The sequence below is a fragment of the Tachypleus tridentatus genome, chromosome 13, assembly GCF_004210375.1.
Source record: "Tachypleus tridentatus isolate NWPU-2018 chromosome 13, ASM421037v1, whole genome shotgun sequence".
NCBI lineage: Eukaryota > Metazoa > Arthropoda > Merostomata > Xiphosura > Limulidae > Tachypleus > Tachypleus tridentatus.
The window spans coordinates 60535199-60555518 of NC_134837.1; the positions used below are offsets into that span (position 1 = coordinate 60535199).

Consider the following 20320-nt stretch of genomic DNA (forward strand, 5'->3'; position numbering starts at 1 on the left):
TTTTGCCAATATTGTCTTCTATTGAGGAGTTGTATGTCTTTTATTATTCTGTTTAGTCTTATTAAGAGTAGAATTTTGCACTCATGATGGTAACACATTCACCAAGACTAGTGAACTGTAAGTTTTATTAAATAAGTTTACTTGTTATTATTGTGCCAAAAAATACCTTGCAGTTGTTATGCTTGATGTAACAGAACAGTGTGCTTTAAAAAGAATTACCAATTAGTTTTACTAATGTTGTTGCATGTCTTGTCTTCTTGGTATCATGGTTTTAACATCATCCACATACCTCAACTATGTCACATATCTGCCCATGACATTTTTGTAATGTTCTTCTTCTAATGTTACCATTATTAGGGAAGCTGGGACAGGACTTAATGGTGAACCCCTAGTCAACCCGCTATGCTTGTGGTATTCCTGTCCAACAAACTCAGATGAGCAACACTTTACAACAATATGGTTTTGGTGTAACCTTCATTGTCTTTCATCTCTTGTGTCACCTTAATAGCACTTCTGCAGGCACCATTGTGAATGACTTTACATCAAAGTTAACCTCCTTCTTGTTCTTGATTCTTACTTCTTGTCTTCTTCAGATGTGAGTTGCTTATACAGCCTAAGGCCTGGTATAGTGGTTTGGTCAGGGCCTTAGCTAGCCTGTATGGGGCACTACCTATGTCACATATTATTGACTTCATGAGGTTGTTGGTTTTTACACCTTTTAGCATCCTGGCTGGGGTGTGATGCTTTTCTTTCTAAGTACATTAATCTCTGTTTTTTCTAGGATCTTCCTCGCTTTCTACATTAATGTTCCAGCTTCCTTCACGAAACATTTCTCCTTCTTTGTTTACATGGAGTTTTCCGTCAACTGTTTGTCCATTTCATTTACACATTCACTTCTGTTCGTGATGGCTACTTCTCCACCTTTGTATGAGATATGAATATGTTGCAGTCCTTACTCAGGGCTTTTAGGGCTATGATACAACTCTTTGGTATGGCAGGGTGCTGGAAACCTGCTATTTCTTTGAAATCTTTATTATTTTTATTCATCTACAGCTGTAGACTGAGAAACTTCAGGTGGCTATTCCTTGTTTATCTGCACCATTGTTAGTCCATGTATGGTTGTGGACTGCAGGGTCTAAAAAACGTCTTTTCACTATTCCTTTGTTGAAGGTGAAACTGAAAGATAAACTTTTCTTCATCTTCCAATCTTCTGTTTAACAGGTTGTTGATGAGGGTGGTTTTTCCTATAATATTTCATCGACTGTTGTTACATTTTGGCACTAGCTTCCAGTATAATTTCTCATTCTGCTTTCCATCTTTTTGTTTTATCCTTGTGAGCATGTAGATAGACATCACTTTGGCAAGAGAGCAAGAAATTACTTGAAACAGGGAGGCATAAGCATGACTGACTTACTTGGATTTTAAGTCATTTAAACTTGAATTTAGTTACACTAGGTTCATAACACTACACAAATCTTCATTTAATTAACCTTGAATGTGGTTAAATTGAGCTGATAACAATAATTGAGTATTCATTCCATTAATCTTGAATGTGGTTACAATAAGCTGATAACACTAGTTAAGTATTCATTCCATTAACCATGAATGTGGTTACACTGAGCTGATAACACTAGTTAAGTATTCATTCCATTAACCATGAATGTGGTTACACTGAGCTGATAACCCTAGTTGAGTATTCATTCAGTTAACCTTGAATATGGTTACACTGAGCTGATAACCCTAGTTGAGTATTCATTCAGTTAACCTTGAATATGGTTACACTAAGCTGATAACACTAGTTGAGTATTCACTCAATCAATCTTGAATGTGGTTAGACTGAGCTAATAACTCTAGTTGAGTATTCATTTAGTCAATCTTAAATGTGGTTACACTAAGCTGATAACTTTAGTTGAGTATTCCTTCAGTCAATCTTGAATGTGGTTACACTAAGCAGATAACACTAGTTGAGTATTCATTCAGTCAATCTTGAATGTGGTTACACTAGGCTGGTAACTCTAGTTGAGTATTCATTCAGTCAATCTTGAATGTGGTTACACTAAGCTGATAACACTAGTTGAGTATTCATTCAGTCAATCTTGAATGTGGTTACACTAAGCTGATAACACTAGTTGAGTATTCATTCAATAAATTGTGAATGTGATTACACTAGGCTGGTATCCCTAGTTGAGTATTCATTCAATAAATTGTGAATGTGATTACACTAGGCTGGTAACCCCAGTTGAGTATTCATTCAATAAATTGTGAATGTGATTACACTAGACTGGTAACCCTAGTTGAGTATTCATTCAATCAATTTTGAATGTGCTTATGCAAAGCTGATAACCCTAGTTGAGTATTCATTTAGTTAACTGTGAATGTGGTTACGCTAAGCTGATACACTAATCTTGAAACTGTAAGGAACTTATGGATAACCAGGTTCCGAACATCCTGCAGTGGTTTATCATTAACCAGTTAGCTTATGTCTGGTTTAAAAAAAAAAAATGTTTGCTCTAAAAGTTGCGAAGAAATAAAAAAACCTTGTCCATGATGACGAGAAAACCCACTTGTAGAGAAAATTATTCGTCAATTACCTCTTTCTTTGTTTGTGAACCTGATGATGACTGAAGAAGGTCGAAACATTGTTTGCTCTTCTACATAGTGCTTTCTCTACCCATACCAGCCATTTTATACATGTATAAAACTAAACCTTTTCAAGGTGATTTGTCTCCAACAGAAAATAAACAAGACTAAACCTTTTCAAGGTGATTTATCTCTAACAGTGTAATTTCTTCATTTTAGTCTCTTGAATATGTTTCACTTACCCAATATGTGTTGATTAAATTACATGTGTATATGGTTAGTATGTTAATTGAACTACATCTGAATATGGTTACATTGGACTCGCTGTTTTCTCTTTGATTCAATTAATGTTGTTACACATGGACTCACTATTTGAATAACAGCTCAATGTATTAATATTGGGCTTACAACTGAAGTCAAGCTTAGATTCAGTTACTGAATTTGTTTCACTACACTGAATATTCTAGTAGGATATTGATTCAGTTATTCCTGTATGTGGTTTCACTGGGCTGACTATTCTAGTAGGATTTTGATTGAGTTATTCCCATATTTGGTTCAGTGGGCTGACTAGTGTACTTTGGTATTGATTAAGTTATTTCAGTATGTGGTTGCTTTAAGCTGACTGTTCTAGTAGGATATTGATTCAGTTATTCCTGAATGTGGATCCACTGGGCTGACTATTCTAGTAGCATATTGATTCAGTTATTCCTGTATGTGGTTTCACTGGGCTGACTGTTCGAGAAGGATATTGATTCAGTTATTATTCCTCTATGTGGTTTCACTGGGCTGACTACTGTACTTAGGTGTTGATTAAGTTATTTCAGTATGTGGTTGCTTTGGGCTGACTATTCTACTAGCATATTGATTCAGTTATTCCTGTATGTGGTTTTACTGGGCTGACTGTTCCAATAGGATATTGATTCAGTTATTATTCCTCTATGTGGTTTCACTTGGCTGATTACTGTACTTAGGTGTTAATTAAGTTATTTCAGTATGTGGTTGCTTTGGGCTGACTATTATACTAGTAAATTGACTCAGTTATTCCTGTATGTGGGTTCACTGGGCTGACTATTGTAGTAAGATATTGAGTTATTTCTTGTTTCACTGGGCTTACTATTCTAGTAGGATACTGATTCAGTAAATCCTTTATGGGGTTGCTTTGGGCTGACTATTCTATTAGGGTTTGATTCAAGTTATTGTGAATGTGGCTCCATTGACTAGACTACTTGCACATTGATTAATCTTGAAGATGGTTACACTAGGTTGCCCCATTATTTTACTTCATATTTAACCACTTTTGAATGTGGTTACACTCTGCTGAACACCCTAGAGTCTTCACGTATCTTCTCTGTGACTGACTGCTCCACTTGGTTCTTCATTTTAATGGATTTTTGAGTTGATTATTTCAGTCTTTATTGGAAAATTCTGTGTTTGCTCTAGTTCAGTCATGATTAACATTCATGTGAACGCGGTTACAGTAAGATGAATACAGTACTTGAGTCTTTTGAACTACTGACATTTGTTAAACTGGGATGTCTACTCTTTTATTGATGGAAATTTCTGGATGTTGTTAAATTTGGTCTGACTACAGTACTTTGGTGGTAATTCTGGTTGAAGTAACTTGACTATTCTACTTTAGTCTTTATTAAACAAGTTTTAGTTTTGATGCATCAAATCTTTATGACGCTGAACAGTTGCATCTTGAGTCAAATCTATCTTTGTACTTTATAAACGGCACATTTCGATGAATGACGTTTGGCACTGAACAATGGTATCTTCAGTTGGATGTGTAAAAGCAGCCTTATACCGAGTATTTGTCAAAATATCCTTATACTATATAACTGTAACGTATCCTCATATTAAGTAGATGTAAAAATATCGTGATCTTACCCTAATGAACGTAACGTGGATGTATCTATGCATACTCGAAACTTTCGAGTCATCCATTATATGGCACGAGAAACAAAAATCCATAAAATTTTTCGAACATTACATGTTTCAGATATGTGGAAGAACCATTTATTTATAATGAACACCATTTTAAATAAAGTATGATCCTCACAATGAGAATCTAACTTTTATTATGACTATACTTGAGGGACTCCTAATTTAAATGCAGTATTGAGAAACTGGAGTTAATAATATATTTTAAAGAAATGTTTCTACTTTGATATATATGTATACATCACAATTTGTGTCAGTAAAATAGATATGAAAATTCTTGCCGAGTTCTATACATTGAATCACTGTGATGTAATGAGTTGTGTATAACTAAAGAACACAGTGTAAACTGCACCCAGAAACAAAATAACTTTTTGTAGAAAATGTTTACTTTTCAATTTTTCTCTTTTTCCCAGTGAGATATGAATGTGAAGCTTAGACATCTTTGTCACAAACACTCGCCGTATGAGCGACGTTTCTGATTGTATGTGTAATTATAAGTGAATTCTACTAAATTGCAATTAAGTTTCTCTTAATTTGCTTCCGTATTAGATTTGAGTGTAAAAAACAGAAACTGACAGGACCCGTAATAAAACAATAGATTTAATCAGAAGAGTCGAATACTTTTTGTCATCCTCGTGACTTTGTTATCTCTATGAATGAGATATAAATGATTTTTTTCTAAACAATATCGAGAAACAAAGTCGACTCTCTCTGCAGTTATAACAGTACTTTAAAGCTTTAGTTTTGTGGTTTGTTTACGAGAAGTGTACAAGTATCGCAAGAAAACCTAATATGGATGAAACTATTATTTCTTCATTGAGTGAGGTAAGTTTCTCTTTGTTTTAAAGTGTTCTGACACCATATCATGTACAAACTGATTTTTATAGTATTTACTGCGGACAATAATGCCCTCTGATGTCTAAACGTATTTATTCACTCTTGTTACGGTACATATTGTAACACCAAGTGCAATATTGAAATTATTTGTAAGAATATTACAATATTGTAAAAAGTGAGGTTTTTATTCTCCTACGAATCTGTAAAGTGCCGATACATCTATAAACATGCACGATATATAAGTAACGCGGTATAAATTTTAGAAAGTGACCAAAATATATATTAATTAATCATAAACATAATTTTTAAGCGAAAACAAAAACACATTAAAAAACGAAAAAAAGTGCACATTGCGGTGAGGATACATTATCTATCAGTCTTAAACCTCCAATTCACTAGGCTCATATAAGAAAATTAGAAACTAAGAGATTGAGTTGTGGGTGCTCAAGCCCACAACGTCCCACATCTATATCACCCTTCTCTGCTTTCAGACAGTTGTGGGAAGGTGTCTGCTCTCCCAAGTTAAAATAAGAAAAAGACTAAAAATAAGGAAATACAATACTACCATTTGGGGGTAAGTAAGATGAAACTTACCTCTTGAAGTTAATTTTGAATTTATTTACAGCAAAAACTAACCGTACAACAAAACGTGACAAAAAGTAACGAGGTATAAATTTAAAAAATGATATATAAAAAAATACTGGCATACATACAATACAAAAATAAAGTGATTAATTATATAAACAAAATTGAAATATATATACAAAGCAAAAGGATAATTAAATATAGACAAAGAAAAAAATTGAAATATATACAAAAAATAAGAAAAACGGAAGTTACCACGGCAGGACGGTGGAATCCCCCACCCTTTCGCCCCTCTTACGACGTAGCATATGTTGCCACATGCCTCGGGCAACGCAAGGACGTGTGGCCAACACGATACACTGTATATCACAGGCCATATTCGAGACATTTCCCACACCGCGGAGTCTGGCAGTCGTTGAGCAGGTGGTCTTCGAGGCCATAGCGGCGACACAGCCGCCGCGTGCCCGGGTAATTACACATCACCCGGAAGTCGTTAACAGATATGAAGTTTGGAACTGGCGTTTTCATGTCCATGTAAACACGTCGGTTCCCTGTACACACTCCCGGGCGAGAGTGATAAGTTTCGAATTCAATTTTGCGAACTGCCCCGTACGCCGACAATACGTCCTTGACGACGTCGTGGGACAATTCGAAAGGGACCGACCTGAGAGACACCCACTTTATGTTTTGCCCGGCCCACCCTACGGGCACTCGCTGGTAACCAAAGTGAAAGTCTTCTTTGTCCAGCAGGTTCCGGGCGTGTGTGGCCGACGCCAGTGTCGCCACATATCGCTCATTTCCAAAGTGTTATAAACATTCAAGTTTGCTACCCCCCAAGGCAGTGTTTACGGCATCTACGACTGCCGAGGGCAGCGAGGCCGCGGGCACCACAAAGCGGATGGACTATGGCCGATCAGAGTATGGTCGGATGGCCGTAGCCATACCGACCGCCAGTCGAGGTACGCCCGCGCACACACACACACAAAAGGCACGACAAAGTTAAAACAACACTCGAACACAATTCACAGACTAAACAGCGCATGGTTAGAGACTAGCACCGATGACTACTGATTGACTCTACGAGAACGGCACTCATCAAATTCGCATTCCTTTCCCCTCTATAGAAGAATCACTAATTAACACGCCATTATCAGTATACTAAGTTGATTGTGACTGTTATGCTTTTATATGTGGTTGATGATGTACATCCGCATAAAATAGTGTCAAGTTCTTATATGACCTTATTTTAACTAAAAACAGTTATTAGTAATTTTTAGTAGAATTTCTCTGATTTCACTTTCTTTGTATTTATTATAGAATAATTAATAATTTTATCTAAACTTTCTTTATTAAATCCATTAACTATTAATTTTCATATCAGTATATCATCATTATTAACAAAATATTGTAATTTATTACACATTTTACAATATCTGAATAACTGTTCGTTTGTTGTTTTTTTTTGGAATTTCGCGCAAAGCTACACGAGGGCTATCTGCGCTAACCGTCCCTAATTTAGCAGTGTAAGACTAGAGGGAAGGCAACTAAGTCATCACCACCCACCGCCAACTTTTGCGCTACTCTTTTACCCACGAATAGTGGGATTGCCGGTCACATTATAAAACCCCTACGGCTAAAAGGGCGAGCATGTTTGGTGCGACGGGGATTCGAACTCGCGACCCTCAGATTACGAGTCGAACACCTCAACCCACCTGGCCATGCCGGGCTCTGAATAACTGTGAAGTTATATTGTTTATAAAAATGGGTATGGAACATTACTATGTAAAGAGGGTAAACTATAAATTGGAAAATCAAAATATTTTATTTTATCAAAAATATTTATATTGATATCCTTTTTATCAATTACTTTTACTTCTGAATCTAAGTAATGTGTATCTGTATGAGACATTAAAGTATTTTCAATTTCTAATTCTGTTGGATAAATGGTGTCAATAACATTATTTATTTCAGGATTTTAGTTTTAAATACATTTAAATGAATAAACAAAATCATGAGGAAGGACTGCGTTAGAAACGGCAAATCCTAATTTCTGATTAATTATCTTTTAACCATAATTTTTAAGCGAAAACAAAACACATTAAAATTAAACAAAATACGCTACATTAGAAAAAAGGTCTTGGAGTACAAGCTACAACGTGGGATTATAAAATGTATCCTAGGTTATAGTCTCACTTTGTAGCTTGTACCCAAGGGTTCTTTTTTTAAAAATGCAGCGTATTTTGTTTAATTTAATAATGCTATGTTTTGCTATTATGGTCGTAGTACGATTAATCAGAGATTCGAATTTCCTGTTTCTAACCCAATCCTTCCTCATTATTTTCTTAACTTATCCATTTGAAACAACAATAACTATTCAGCTAGTTTCAGTTATTTTGGCTCTAGGAAGTGAGTAGTTGCCTGATCATAATTATAAAATAGCACAGTCAAAAAACAAAATTGATACTTACAACGTTAGCTGTGTGGTTTATGGATAGAAAAGTGGATCTTTTATCTCAGCAGATGTTAATTGTCTGCTAGATTAAATATGCACAGTATCAAGGAAAACACTAATATATACTCTTCAAAAAAAGAAACGCAAAAGGCAAAATTTGAGACAAATTGTTAACAAGTTTATTCCGGGTAGTTCTGTATGACATGTGTGAAACTTTGCACATTCGCTGCTGAACATCCAAAGTCTGCAAAGGCGAAGTCCACGCTCACTAGTTGAAGTTTAACGTCACTCAACGTCAATAACGAGTATGCCCCCCGTGAGCATCAATAACTGCTTGGCATTTCCTGCCCATGGAAGCGATGAGATGACGAATCACATCCTGTGGAATGGCTGTCCACTCAGCCTGCAAAACTGCTGCAAGCTGAGATAGAGTCTGCGGTTGAGGTTGTCACCGTCGTAGACGTTGGTCTAACTCGTCCCAAAGATGTTCGATGGGGTTTAAATCTGGTGATCTGGAGGGCCATGGAAGAACGTTGATGTTGTGGTGTCTCAAGAAGACAGTGGTGAGTCGGGCTGTGTGAGGACGGGCGTTGTCATGTTGAAAAACGTCGTTGACGTTCACCATGATGGGTTGCATATGGGGCCTAAGAATCTCGTCGACGAATCGTTGAGCCGTAAGATTCCCTCGAATGTGCAAAAGATCTGTTCTGGCATTGTAGGCGATGGCAGCCCACATCATGAGCTGCCACCACCAAATCTGTCAACTTCCTGCACACAGTTTGCTGCAAAACGTTCACCTCGGCGACGGTAAACACGGGTCCTTCCATCCTGCCTACGAAGCATAAAACGTAATTCATGCCTCCATCGTCGATGAGGCCCTACCCGATGTACCCGAGTCCACTACAGCCGTGCTTGACGATGTTGCTGGGTGAGGATGACGCCTCTGACTGGACGTCAAGGTCGGATTCTTGCATGTCGTAGACGGTTGCGTACGGTCTGATCGGAAATTCTATGCAGCCCTGGTATGGTTGAGGCAGTAGACGTCGCAGTGGTGGTCCTATCCCAAAGGTGACGTAACCGGATGCAGCGATCTTGTGCGGGCGTGGTCGCACGAGGTCTGTCAGATCGTGGACGGTCACGAGTTGATCCATGTTGTTGGTGACGACTCCATAGCCTTGTAATGGTGCTTGGGTGGACATTCACAGCTCTGGCAATATCTGATCGAGATTCGCCTGCTTCCAAGCGACCAATGGCGTTGTTGCGTTGTGCTTCAGTCAGTCTTGGCGTAACTGTATTGCGTGTCGGTGGCTTAACACTGAGCTATGGAAACCGAGAACCCGTCACTTTTATAGGGATTTTGCACATGTTGCACTTGCAGAACATGCAGATCTCTCAAACAAATTTATTGGACACGAATGTGTTTTGGCTAAAAAATCCGATGTTTTCCTCCGTTTTCAAAGTGCACAACTTTTATTGTCATTTTGGTCTGACAATCAGTGCCGTAACACGTGTAACATCACATACTCTGAGCTTGTAACGTTGTTTCATATATTTCTCTTTAAAATAAAAAAAAATATCCCTTTTGCGTTTCTTTTTTTGAAGAGTATATATGTGTGTGTGAAAATGTTATGATTTCCTTTAACAGATATTTGTGTAATCAAATATTTCTGTGCTCTGACAAGGTGTTCTTAGATTTTTGTACTGCAGAACTACAACTCCCACGTATAACTAGCTATTAGCATCACCATTTTTAAAACTCAGAAATAAATATTTGATCCTATGTTAGAGGCAATAACCTACATCAATAGAAACATTAAGAGATGATTCTCAACTTCCTTTCTAGGTTATCTCCCCACTATTCACAACAGAGATACTGTTGGCTTTCTGGGTGGTAGCTTCACTATCAGTGACTGTGATGTCCAGTAAGGTTCTGGCAACATCATTCTCAACAAAAAACTCGACTTCATATTCATATAATTTCATAGGAATATACCAAGTTATTGTCTAATTAGGTGAACGGAGATTACCATCATACCTCTGAATACAAGTAAATTATTGTGCCCACCTACAGTGGTAGTGAGAACCATATCAGTCTCTTTTATAACTGATACTTACTTTACTGGCGAAACCACAGTCGTTAAAAATAAAGTAGTTGTGAATTGTGTAATTTTTTCCTTTTTTTTCTCTGTTTTTTAGTCAAGCTTTCCTAGTTTAAAGTAGTTGTGAGTAAACATAGCGTACCATTAATTTGGCAATCAGCTATAAAGAATCTTATTATCGCTTCTATTGCAGCTGATGACTTTTTATTTTACTCAGAAATTTCATTTCGTAGAAACTTACTGGTGCATAGATTATGGTATCATAGTAATAGGGCCTTTGTAACAAGTGTACTTGTACCACAACATCTGGGGTTTTTATAGTTATAGAGCTAAGGACCGAGCATTTCCGGTGTTTGTGCTTCTCAAAAGTCAGTATTTATATTCTCAAAAAGGTGGAGCCACTGCAACCATAACTAAGATTTTTTTCTCTGTGCTAATTCCTCCAGTGTAACTACCTTCAACAAGCGCCTCCACAAAAGCGACTTTAGTCAAGTCAAGAACACAATATCTTTGATAACAATTTTATTGGTATATGAGCTCTCATGAAAGCCATTATTTCTTCGTAAACATTTCCCTTGTTAACATCACAGAAGATTTGTATACATGAGCTTCTTGGTCCGTTATATTTCAGCTTTTCAATCATCCATTAATTTGTGATCTTACTGAAATTGATGCCTTCAGGTGACCTTTGGCAATTCTGGCAGCTTGTCTTTCCTCTAATAAGGCTGAACTGTTTCAGAAATCTTCAAACTCTTCTTCAGACATTTTCTACCCCACCTGGTGGTGATATAGGTCAAACTTGTGAATCCTATTCTCCCCAAATACCATAAAGTCTTCACCACTATTGGTGTCTCCATTAAAAAATATATCGACCTCACTTGGTTGGGCACAGTATGACCATTCCCACTAGTCTCAGGACTCTTAGTTCTTGCATTATCATATCAACCATCAACTATGAACTCCTCCAGCATGCTAAAGACAAGTCCAGGAGAGTGAGCATGCTCAAATGCTGTGAAGCTCTGAGTTATGACTTGTCTTCAAAACTAGGTTTAAAATGTTTATGTTTTAGTGGACTCGATGTAAGAACTTAACATCCAGGTTGTAGCTCTTCCAACTGTGGCTGCATTCATTGACCTACTTTTCCTATGTTGACATGGCCCGGCATGGCCAAGCGTGTTAAGGCGTGCGACCTCGTAATCTGAGGGTCGTAGGTTCGTATCAACGTCGCGCCAAACATGCTCGCCCTTTCAGCCGTGGGGGCGTTATAATGTGACGGTCAATCCCACTATTCGTTGGTAAAAGAGTAGCCCAAGAGTTGGCGGTGGGTGGTGATGACTAGCTGTCTTCCCTCTACTCTTACACTGCAAAATTAGGGACGGCTAGCACAGATAGCCATCGAGTAGTTTTGTGCGAAATTAAAAAAACAAACAAACTTATGTTGACTGCTGGACTTAATTAAAAACAATTTCATTTACACTAGAAAAAGACAAGTTATGAATAATATTAAATGAAAATTGTAGTGATTCTGATTGAAGAACCAATTTTACTTGAATCTATACACAAGTTCAAGCTATTAATAACTTCTAAAAGGCCATGTCACCCACCTTTGGTAAATTGTCTTACTAGCAAACAAAAAAAAATCATTAATTTCATAAATCCAGTACAACACACGTCATGAAAATGTTATCAATGACTTAGCTAAAGTACTGAGACCTACAGCTGCAGATACGTTACACCAGACATGACAATAAGAGATAGCTTGAGATTATAAACAGAAAGCAGTAGATACACCCATATTAATCCTAACCAGGTGAGAAAACACGTACACGTATCCAAGCTTTATAATCGTAATATTCTGTATAGAACAGTAAAGAGGAAACGCAATTTTTGTAAAAGTAAAATTAACAATAGCTAGATATGTACCTTGATTTTCTCCAGTTTATCAAATTGAATGATTTTGTTTTCTTTGTAAGAGCACGAAAAAAATTCTAATGATGCGTATTATTATTATTATTTTACTTCTTTTATTTGTTGTTCTAATCATAAGTCTATTTTATAAATGCATATTTTCGAACTTGATGTTCTTCCATCAATAAGCCTTCATATCAAACATAACTAAAAGTATCCGCCCCCTAGTATCGAGAAGAGTTTATTTAACAAAAATTCCAGTCCATGGTGACGGGAAAAGTTTAAGTTAATCTATCAATTTAAATTGTTTCATGGGATCCCCCGCTAGTACAGCGGTAAGTCTTCGAATTTCCAATGCTAAAATCAGGGGTTCGATTCTACTCGGTGGGTTCAACAGATCGTCTGATGTGGCTGTGCTATAAGAAAAACACACACACAGAGTAAAAATAAAAGACATTTTGCCCTCCGCTAGTACAGCGGTATGTTTCCGGATTTGCAATGCTAAACTCAGAGGTTCGATTCCCCTCGGTGGGCTCAGCAGATAGACCGATGTGGCTTTGCTATAAGATAAACACACTGTTTCATGGACTTTTTTAAAAATGTTGATTTTGTTGCACACTTTGTTTCACTTATAGCGCCCACCACGAAAAATAATTGTTAAACATTTCAGTCACGTTAACAGCTGCTCAACAATAATATATATAAGGTAAATTTAAATTTTTATTCTTTAAGTTACGTCACATTTTGAAATGTGAATAATAGGTTAATTAATTCCTAACACAAATCCTGCTTGTAAAATAAGGCATCAATATTATTCATGCATATCCTCCAGTCATTTCAAAAGTAGATGTTGAGTTTTGTCTGCGTGTGCAATTTTTCAAACGGAAGACGAACGAACGTTCGGAAAGACACCAGGATTGGCAATATATATAATATATTAAGTGTCTGTTATACAGATAACTTATCATCTAAACATATGTGGAAATGAGAAATAACATAAAAATAACAAAATATAGTTTTAAAATTTTGTTTTAGCTCTTTAAGGAACGACACCATATCTTATAACACAAATAGGTTAAAATGTTCCTTTATCTGTGTGTGTGTGTTTTCTCATAGCAAAGCCACAGAGGGCTATCATTTGTGTCCACCGAAGGAAAATGAACCTCTTATTTTAGCATCGTAAATCCAAAGACTTACCGCTGTCCCAGGGGAAACAACACTTTTATATTGTTAATAGTTTAAGAATATTGTTCTTTTTTAAGAGTTGAAAAGTGTTTAGCTGTCTAAGGAACGGTACTATGTTCATATTATTGGCAACCAATAAGTAAATAAGATTCAACAATAAAACATTCAGATAATCCGTAAAGTTCTACATTTTAAAAACACAAACTGGGCTTACAGTAATTATTGTAAAACCAAAGCTAGGTGTCAAGTAAAAATCTATATAAAGTAAAAGACACTTAGTCATCTTGTTAAATGTGTATGATGATGCACAATAGATGTTTGTACAATGAAGTTCTATCTGTGATGTCAGCACATATTTGTGGTTGTAATGTTATCTGAATTATCAAATGAGTCATTCCGATAACAAAATTAATAAAACACTTTAGCATCTTACCCTACGGACACTCCAATTATAGATCTACTCTGCTATTCAAACTTCAAACAGCAGTTAAAACTTTTTGGATTCAAAAATACGTGAGCAGTGGAAAAGAGAAGTGGTAAATAATTGTGACACTTGAAATAAGTTTTAAGAATTCTATTATTATTACGAAATAGGTGGATTCATAGTTTGTTTCAGACGAGAACAACTAAATAAACGAGTGATTGAGTTATCTTCTCAAAAATTAAGTTGAAGAAACATGAATGACGAAGGAAAATCACTACTTTATTCACAGTCAGTAAGTTCCAAGAAAACCCGAACAACAAGTGATAACAGATTGGGCATGTCAGTTTTAACTACTGCAGTATTTGTGGCTGGAGAGATGGCTGGCAGTGGTGTTCTGGCTCTTCCAGAGTCAGTTGTTGGCACAGGTGAGTAATAAATGGATCACTCAGGTTTAAAAAGTATGTGTGCACTGAATCTCACACATGACTTAAATGTCTCTTATATGCCACACTAACAAGGCATATTTACAACCATGTGTTAAAATCAAAATTTTATAAAGAATCTCTTTCATGGTACCTGTTTATTTACTTAGCTGTAAGTAATAAAAAGCTTAAAATGTGAAATGATTTAACATCTAGCAGGCTTTATTTTGTTTTTATTTATAATTTTAGATAAACATTGAAATGCTTTGTGATTTATAATAAGGGTTTGGGGGAAGTTTGTGCTAAAAACAGCAAAAAAAAATTTATATAAATCTCATTGGTATTATGATGCTACATTATGCACTTTTTGGAATTATTGTAAATTATTTTACGTATTAATTGATGTGTTGGTCGCCTAGCTTTTACATTTCGTGCTAACATCTCTAACACATAATTATATTTTTTACACGATGTTATTAATAGATATATATGATTTGCAATTATTCTTTTAACATGATTAAACAGTCTGTTAGGCGCATAAAATAAACAGTCAAAGTAATTAGGAGAAAGAAATGTTAAATCCACTACATAATATTATAATATTTTATGTTTTAAATTTATTTCAATCTCTCAGAATTGTATATTATGCATAGAAATATAGAGAACATGAATGAATGAAGTGTCTGATACAATGATAATTTGAAATTTGTTTCTTTTTCTCAAAATTAGAAGTTTTTCTGAATGTGAACGATATTTGTTTACAATTAGACAAAACATAATATTATATTAAGAGTCACTGAGGTCAGTTTAAGGGTTGAATCTTAATTACTTTAATACTGTAGTAGGCTATATTTTTAGATGTTGAAACTTGTTTGTTTGCTATAGAAAACTGCTGGTTGTAATGATGATCGAGAGACTTTTTGAAATATCTAAAATAAGGATTAAACATAAATACAAGTGAGCTGCAGTTAGCGAGAAGTAAATATTTAATGAATATTGAGCTGACAGATTTATTTTAGTGTAATACTCAGTTTTAGTGAACGTTCAAATCATTGTGAGTTATCACAAATAGTAACTTACATGATCCAGTAGATGTGAACTAGTATATGTTTGTTTCTTTACGATTTTCGTGTTTATCTTCCTTTGAATGTCATTTATAGAGTTACTTAGGGCTACAAATCAGTACAAGTTAGAACAATGTAAAAGTGAAAGCAGCTTGTAGTTTGTTTGTCAGTTATTATGAAATATGTAAAAGAACGCAGTGGTGAATTGGCCAATAAATATTTATTTACATAATGATATTCGTTTATGTAAAGCACATATTACATAAAAAAATATCACTCTAAATGTGGCCTATTGTTGATCAGTTAATTACGTCTGTTGCTTGGGATGCGAGGTGTACTTTTATCATGGCCTGGTGGTTAGGGCGCTCGACTCGCAAACTGAGGGTCGCGGGTTCGAATCCCGTCACACCAGGCTTGCTCGCCCTATCAGCCGTGGAAGCGTTATAATGTGACAGTCAATCCCACTATTCGTTGGTAAAAGAGTAGCTCAAGAGTTGGCGGTGGGTGGTGATGACTAGCTGCCTTCCCTCTAGTCTTACACTACTAAATTAGGGACGGCTAGCACAGATAGCCCTCGTGTAGCTTTGCGCGAAATTCAAAACCAAACAAACAAATACTTTTTATCACTGACATTTGCGGACTCTAACCACTTACAAGACTTCTTACTTATCATTTTCTTGTGGATAGGTAACTTGATGTAGGACTCTCTCTGGATAGCGCTGGCTCACTTAATTCATCATACTTCTGTTTTCAGTATCAGTAAGTTATAAATGAAAACAACAGTCTGAAAATGTTAAATCCCAGATATAAACACATCTTTATATTCTATATATAAATGTTTTGTTTTTGAAAAAGGTTTTATATACCATTCCCAAAACTATTTTGGAGGCATCACAATGCGATATGTGCGCTCCAATGTGGCTATCATGTGCCTTTGTCTCTTGCACATTCACAAAGTCCTTTTGGCACAACGTACTAAATCATATATATTCTGATTTTCTCAGACGCCCTTTCTATATGATTTCTGATTTTCAGTACACCGGAAGTCAGTTTTGCTTTCACGGATCCCTTTGAAACCTAATTTTTAATTTTTTGTGGCTCAGCATTGCCAGTGGGTTAGGGCGTTTGACTCATAATCTGAGAGTCGCGGGTTCGAATCCCCATCACCCCAAAGAGAAAGAGTTTGCAACTGACCATTACTAGATAAATGTCTTAGGGACCATAGTGTAAACGTGTACGGGATTGTACATGACTTTGCTTGTTTGTTTTTGAATTTCGCGCAAAGCTACACGAGGGCTATCTGCGCTAGCTATCCCTATTTAGCAGTGTAAGAGTAGAGGAAAGGCAGCTAGTCTTCACCACCCACCGCCAACTCTTGGGCTACTCTTTTACCTACGAATAATGAGAATGACCGTCACTTTATAACGCCCTCACGTGGCGTTGCAGTTAGATGTTAAATTATTAATTAGTATAGGTATAAAGGTGTTCCTTTATATTGGTTTAATTTTGATTTTAGTTGTGTATAAGTAGGGCTTCTGTGATTTTAAGTTTGTTTATATTTGTTTCCGTACTTAGTATCTGAGTGTTTTCTATGGTTATCTTGTGTTTATTTGAGTTGCAGTGTTCGTACTTTTTCAATAGCAGTGGATAAAATAGGGAAGACAAGATGCTTATAAAAAAATGTCATACTAGAGGAAATTTAGGATTTTTTTTCTCAATATTGTCTTGTAGAAGAATTTAAAACTTATATAGTAGTAATATATGGATTATTAGCTGACATTTCGTATTATACTAATTGATGTAACATAAACTAAAAATAGCAGTTTAATAGTTTAACGAACATTTGAATCTAAGACACTAAAACTTTGTGTCATGCACAGTAAAAGATACCCAGGGGTAAATGAGGTGTCTTTGAGTTGTTTTTCACTCACTATAGTGAACGTATATTAATATAGGATATAAAGAATATGTGATACTCATCATAAACAAAGATAAAAAATGAAAGAGCATTACTATGTTTCGAAAAGTGGTGGAGAATATAATGTGTATATAGTTTTGATGGTGGTGGTGTATGAAGGCATTACACAGAAATTATAATGTGTATATAGTTTTGATGGTGGTGGTGTATGAAGGCATTACACACAGAAATTATAATGTGTATATAGTTTTGATGGTGGTGGTGTATGAAGGCATTACACACAGAAATTATAATGTGTATATAGTTTTGATGGCGGTGGACTGCTGGTGTATAAAGACATTACACAGATGTTATCAGTTAATGGTGATAATGCAGGGGCGTGTTATAGAAGAATCATGGTTTTAATCATGTTTTCGTTGGAAGGCATTTTCACATAGTTTTACATTAATATTGGAGTGCAGCATAGGATATCCATCAGATTAATTTATCATGTCAAGTCCTAACTTTGACCACTTCATATTTCAAGTGTAGATCAATTTCTTTGTGTTACATTGTAGATGGAATTATTTTACTAAGTGTATTAAGAGGATAAAATATTATTTATATAATATATTTCAATTCCAGTGCTGCTATATATTTATTTAAATAACAATTTATCTTTAAAATCTTTCATTATAATTTCTGACACAGGTTAGCTTCATTACTATAGTTCGTTGTGTTTGGCCTGTAACCTTAACTGGAAAGTAAAGAATACATTGTTTAGGAACTTTTATTTTTCTATTTTTATGTGATTATGTAAAATTAAGGAAATCATTGCATATCACAACGATCCTTTTTATAATAAGTGTTGTTTGTTTTCCTTGACATCCTGTTGATTGTTGGTCGTAGAACTTTTTTAAATGCTAGAAATACACATTTCTTATACAGACTGGAGGAAAACTGAAAGTGGGAAATACTATATCAATATACGCGGTACTAAATCCTAGAAATGTGCTTCATGTAAATTACATTAAAATACCAAATCAATATTCAAAAGTAACGTTTATTTCCCCATATAAAACTTTTTCAATGATTACTTTATAATGTTACAAATAGTAAGCCAGTTCATAATCTAATTTAATACATAAGCGTTACATGGTGAATTTTATAATGTCGATACCATAAAACTTATGAATTAAACTATTATGTTATCATATCATCGAAGTTAATACAAAATAAAATAATAAAAAACAAACCTTTCTAACAAATCGTTATGAATATTGAGCATTCAGCACAAGCACTATGCTTGGCCTACGAACAATCAAGTGAGAGTTTTGTTGCTAAAAGACGATGTGTATTCTAGAGCATTACCTAAAATGGAGCATGAAAATGTTCCCAACAGAATAAGAGGAGCAGCATAATGAAGATTACACAAAAGAAATCAACTGAAATATGAGCATGGTATATAACCGTTAGTTTTAGTTTATAACAGAGTCAACCAACATAAGGATGATTACATATAATAAAGCACTTAAAGACGTGATATGTGACATTTAGTTTCAATTTTATAACAGAAACTGAGAAATACCGTAAAAATATTACATATATAAAGTACTTGAACCGGAGACATGGTACATGATCTTTAATTTTCTAACAGTATAAGTAAAGTGGGGACATGGCATTTAATGTTTAATTTTGTAATAGAACAAACGAACTAGCAAGTAGAAGGTTATGTATAGTAAAGTACTTCAACTGGTGACATGGTATATGACATTTACTTCTAATTTAACAACAGAATAAGTGAACCAGCATAAGGAAGGTTATGTATAGTAAAGTACTTCAACTGGTGACAAGGTATATGGTGTTCAGTCCTAGTTTTATAACAGAATAAGTTATCTCACAAAACATTTGTGCTGGAGTATATGTAATTGTTCAGTTTGAAGTTTGTAACAGAATAAATACACTTCAGAAGAATTATATATAACAAAATATGGGACATTAAGTTTTAGAGGTGTTTTTAAAACAGTGGATAAACTTACAAAAGGAAGATTATGTACAATTTAAGAGATAAATATGTATTAATTTCAGTTTATTCTTTAAATAGGAAAACTTTTTAACTTTAAGCAAGTTCAGTGTATTTAAATAAGTAATGTTTGTTTTTCAGGTTGGATTGGATTAGTGCTAATTGTATTTTGTTGTGTTAACGCTGGCTTCTGTGGGATTATTTTGGGTCGTTGCTGGACTATACTAGAAGAGAGGTGGGAGGAGTATGAAGGAAAAGTTAGATATCCTTATCCTGCTATTGGTTTACGTGCATCAGGTCGTCTAATGAGGTGGGCGTGATCTTGTTAGAAATACTAAATAACTTTTAAAGTTAATGATTGTTTGTGTGAAAATTATGATAATTAACGTTAATATGTTTATGAAACTTTTATACTTTTGAATACTTTTTAATACTATTGTAATTGCTAGTGACGTTAATAACAAGTATCATTAATTATATGTTGTTTTGAAATCTATATTATTGTGCACTATCATGTGATATTTATAGTTAATATCCAAATTATATGTATTTAATCGTTGATCACCAAAGGACCCCATCTCTTCCTGTTCCCCATGAAAATATCTATATAAATATAACAGCACTGTATATGTCCATGTAACTACATATCTATATAAAATATAATGGTACTGTCTGTTCTATGTCCATGTAAGTACTTATTTATATAAATATAATAGTACTGTCTGTTGTACGTCCATGTAACTACTTATCTGTATAAATATAATAGTACTGTCTGTTGTACGTCCATGTAACTACTTATCTGTATAAATATAATAGTACTGTCTGTTGTACGTCCATGTAACTACTTATCTGTATAAATATAATAGTACTGTCTGTTGTATGTCTGTGTAACTACTTATC

General features: G+C 35.0%; 1 protein-coding gene across 1 annotated transcript; it reads left to right on the forward strand.

The window, feature by feature from the left end:
- The first annotated feature begins 5194 nt into the window (after positions 1–5194).
- Positions 5195–19740, forward strand: LOC143236149 (uncharacterized). Its single transcript, XM_076474438.1, has 3 exons — positions 5195–5349; positions 14304–14439; positions 19562–19740. Exons 1-3 carry the CDS (start codon positions 5317–5319, stop codon positions 19738–19740), a joined length of 348 nt encoding a protein of 115 aa, XP_076330553.1. The 5' UTR covers positions 5195–5316.
- Positions 19741–20320: the final 580 nt, after the last annotated feature.

What these genes read in the sequence shown, in the direction of transcription:
- LOC143236149 (XM_076474438.1), top strand. Translation starts at nt 5,317, where the DNA reads ATGGATGAAACTATTATTTCTTCATTGAGTGAG. An exon ending in TTATTTCTTCATTGAGTGAG is followed by an intron (nt 5,350 to 14,303) that starts GTAAGTTTCTCT and finishes CTTTATTCACAG; the next exon opens with TCAGTAAGTTCCAAGAAAAC. An exon ending in AGAGTCAGTTGTTGGCACAG is followed by an intron (nt 14,440 to 19,561) that starts GTGAGTAATAAA and finishes TTTGTTTTTCAG; the next exon opens with GTTGGATTGGATTAGTGCTA.